We start from the raw sequence: 4,116 nt of genomic DNA, 5'->3' as shown, positions 1-4,116 counted from the left end.
TGCGTTTGGTTTTTAAAACAGCGTCTTGATCTCTCGTTTATTGAAGGTTTGGATTGTTTAAGTAATTAAGTGGCAATTTTGATGAATATTACGATGGTGTTGATCATGATTGGATCCTATGAGATTTAGGTCCTCTTTTGAGAGAACTCGGGCAATCATTGTAAAAAACACGAAACTGATTTTAGCTGCCAAAATGTTTTAATGCAATTTCCATAACTGGGACTCATTAATAATACAAAAGTTAGGTTTTTCCCTCCGCAAAACCCATTTCAGTCTTACTGATAGTTAGGACTCTATCAATTTAATTTAGAATTCTGGTTATTCAACTTTGTTTGGGTAGAGCAGTATTTCTTTATATTTTCCCTATTAAAGGTTCATACAAAAACTTACAGACAATGCCTTGTCCTTCATTCTTTGTTGGCCACTTAGTTTTTTGCGAAGGATTTGTGTTGGGTCCTGTTACTACTGTCATTTATGGTACATGATATTCTTAAACTGTATTTCAAATAACTGTACCTGGATTTTGGATGTTGAGTTGGGTTTACTTTGTCTTTTTGTAAGCATCTGTCAAATTGTATTTGTCTGTGTTTTATGCTTTTTGTGATTTTCGCAATTATATGAGCAAAGTTTCATTTATTTAAATGTCAGTGTGCTAACTATGCTCTTGTGTTTGAATCTCTATGACCATTTATTTACTCCTATAAGTTTTATGGTTTGATAAATTAAATACTAAATATTTGATTCTTTTAATGTATCATTTTCTTTCGTCCAATAGTTGCAAATGGATTATGGAGGTAGATATTCTGGCAGCAATGCTATTGAGATCATTCCAGAAGCTTCCAGTACCGGCGGTAGTAATGCCTGGATGCCTCCATCCAATGATCAATCAATATGGGCAACCGAGGATGACTATCAGGTTTGGAATGCTGAGCCTTCCTCAGATTCCATCTCAAACTTCAGCCAATCTCGGGCTGGAAGCGAGCAGCCTCCCAGCAAGAAATCTCGAGGTTCTTCTCAGAATGATGCCCAGTTGAATGGATCAACAAGTAAGTCAAAGGCCATAGGAAAGATGTTTTTTAAAACGAAACTCTGCTGCAAGTTTCGTGCTGGGACTTGCCCTTACATCACAAACTGCAATTTCGCTCACGGGATGGAAGAGCTCCGGCCGCCCCCTCCAAATTGGCAGGAGATTGTGGCGGCACATGGCGGCACATGATGAGGCATCAGAGCCGAGGGAGGAGCATCAAATCCCTATATTGACCTCCTCTATGTTGGTGGGAGAGGGACAGAGGTCCTATAAAGGAAGACACTGCAAGAAATTTTATACAGAAGAGGGGTGCCCTTATGGTGATATGTGCACCTTCTTGCATGATGAACAATCAAAAGCCCGTGAGAGTGTAGCAATAAGTCTTTCACCTACAGTTGGGGGTGGAGGGTATGGAACTGCCGCTAATGGTTCAAGTCAGAAGCCTTCAAATTGGAAGACAAGAATTTGTAATAAGTGGGAGATGACTGGGTATTGCCCATTTGGTAGCAAGTGTCACTTTGCTCATGGGGCAGCAGGTACCTACTCAAATGATATTCTAGGTCACAAATCTTCCCTATTTGTTTATCCCATAGACTCATGCTTAGTGCTTACTACAGGGAAATTAGGTTTCTGTTAGTTACATAGAGTTCAATTGTTTGACCAGTAAAATAGATATGCTTAGCGGCTTTTGAGATTTGTTCTATAACTCTTTCTTGCCTCAGGTTAGAACTTGCTGGCCCCAAACATTACTGATACACAGCCTAAGGGATACAGTGATTTATATAATTAAAATATTCCTTAAACTGAACAGTTACATTTCATGCTAATTCTTGGGCTACTCGAATTCAACTGAGTCATATGTGGTTCTTGATAGTTATTCTGAACTCTGAAGGGCCTAATATGTTATTATCAGTGAGCCTCCTCACCTCCCTGGAAGGCAAATAACAATAATATGTATCTTTTATTGATATATGCCTGGATGTTCTTAATGAGTACCTACAGATGATGTCAATTCCATGGCGTTTTAAGCTAATTGATGCATCATATGTGTTAAAAGTCCTGATACTACTTCATTGCTCATGATTTGTGCAATCAATCTTAGATATCTAGATACTATTCTCCATCTCTAATGGTGTTGCAGTGTTCACTGTAGATGCGTATAGTCTCTATTTATCGGGCGCTCATTGCTGTAGGCCCTTCTTCTTTGACTGCAAATTTTAAGCCCTGAATTAACTCTAGACAATACGCACTGTAAACTGTAAATTACTTAACATAATTGTTGGGTTTATAAGGGGAACCCACAGGCCCAAATGCAGTGCCGTGTTTGTAGGCCTTCTTTTGAGATATATATAGGCATTCATGAAGATGCCCTGCTTCCTATGTTCTCCTACAGCATCCCGTACTCCTACATGTAGCGGTTATTTATTCCTCCCTGTATTCTTCCTAGGGATAGTAGAAGGTGAAGAAGTGGGGATCTCTTGCCTATCTTTAGGTGTACTTATCCTGCTCCCTTTGCACAAAAATTTTTGGATTACATGGTGAACATATGCAATCCACATCAAACATTTACATCTAACAAGATTTTTGTTCCTATAAATTATGTCCAGGAATAGAATTTACGCTTCCGACAAACTATGATTATTAGATTAGTTCTAATGTTGTTTAAGTCTTAGAGGCATGATGAGTTATATGGTACAATAATAATAGCTGAAAGATAGGTTTTTCTCTTTCTTTTAGTTATTCTGGTGTTAACACGAATCAAAAACTTTGTGGTGCAGAACTTCATCGATATGGTGGGGGGCTTGTAGAGACAGATGGTAGAGACATTACTTCAGCAGCAACAGACTCAAAGCAGGCTGGTGCGTCAGTAAAGGCTCACTCAGATGTTGTTGTGGCGTCTAACACATCAATTCCACATCCAGATGTTTATCATATGGGAGTTCCTGCTCAGAGGACTGCTGTTGGCAGTCAGAGGCAAGGACAGAGGCCTTTTCAGAAGTGGAAAGGTCCTGATAAGATTAGCAGAATTTATGGTGATTGGCTTGAGGACCTCGAGTAGCACTGCTGCCTAGCGAATACAAGGCACCTCGAAATGGGGAGATGTTTCTCCCATAATTTATAATGAAATTGGGAGACGCAGAAATGGTGCCTTCTTCAATTGTATTGCATCCACATGAACCTTCAATAAACAGCAGGATTCAGTAAGTTATTTTCACTCGCTCCAGAGAGTTTATATATAATAACTCTTCTCGTGTGCAAATTTCTTTGGTAGAACCAGATAGCTATGTGAATTGCTGTCTTGACTATTATGAAAACACTTCGACAAGCCAAAGTTATTGGAGGATATAGTTGATGCAAAAGTTTCCTGCTTTCATCTTTTGGACCGGTATAAGGTATGACATATGTTAAGAGTTGTATGTTAGTCTGCATGTTAAGAGTTGTATGTTAGTCTGCATGTTATAGTTGTGATGTTATTGAGACAGATGCGTAAGTTTATCTGATTTTCTATTTTCAAATGTGCACGTAGTGAAAGTGGTTTATTGTCCCTATTCCATGCTCTGTTTTTGTAACTTGATAACTGAAAGTAAAAGAAGCCAGTTTGCTTTGGCTATGTTGATGTAAGTTGTAAGACATGAGTTAATACAAACAGTTAGGAAACATTTAAACAGTTTCCTGTGGTTTTCACAATCTGTTAAAGGTTTCCTTTGTGTCCGTCTCGTTAGCTATTCTTGAGTTGAAACATATTTTACCTTTATCGAGCTCAAATATTTTCAACTTGTGCAAGAGAAACTTTCCAACCTGAAACGTGTTTTTTTTTCCTTTTCTTTGAATAGGTGAAATAACCCCTTTAGTATTGATTAGATATAAACTTTTCCATTTATTTTATCTGCAACAAGGGTTTGAGATGACAGTTTCATTCGTCTCCACTACTGTCTGCTCAGAGGATGACTTATTTGTATCAATGTAGAAAACTTTAGTAGTTATGCAGTAATTAGTGTTCGTCAGCCTGCTTTGCATAAGTTAGTCATATGAGGTGATCTCAACTTCTATTTTCTTTTTAGTCTTAAAAGTTTGATGTTAAATTGCCA

The 4,116-nt window shown here is 38.1% G+C and overlaps 1 protein-coding gene across 1 annotated transcript in view; it reads left to right on the top strand.

Annotated features, from left to right (window-relative positions):
* The window catches only part of LOC109825263 (zinc finger CCCH domain-containing protein 56-like), a 4,092-nt gene extending 375 nt beyond the window's left edge, over positions 1 to 3,717 (top strand). Inside the window, 3 exon segments of the mRNA XM_020392082.1 lie at positions 776 to 1,210; positions 1,212 to 1,563; positions 2,806 to 3,717. Of these exon segments, the coding sequence (XP_020247671.1) occupies positions 782 to 1,210; positions 1,212 to 1,563; positions 2,806 to 3,086 (1,062 nt within the window). The 5' untranslated portion in view covers positions 776 to 781 and the 3' untranslated portion in view covers positions 3,087 to 3,717.

This window comes from Asparagus officinalis, chromosome 1 (genome assembly GCF_001876935.1).
Source record: "Asparagus officinalis chromosome 1, Aspof.V1, whole genome shotgun sequence".
Taxonomy (NCBI): Eukaryota; Viridiplantae; Streptophyta; class Magnoliopsida; order Asparagales; family Asparagaceae; genus Asparagus; species Asparagus officinalis.
The sequence above is the reverse complement of the archived record's forward strand: the minus strand, read 5'-3'. Positions and strand labels throughout refer to the sequence as shown.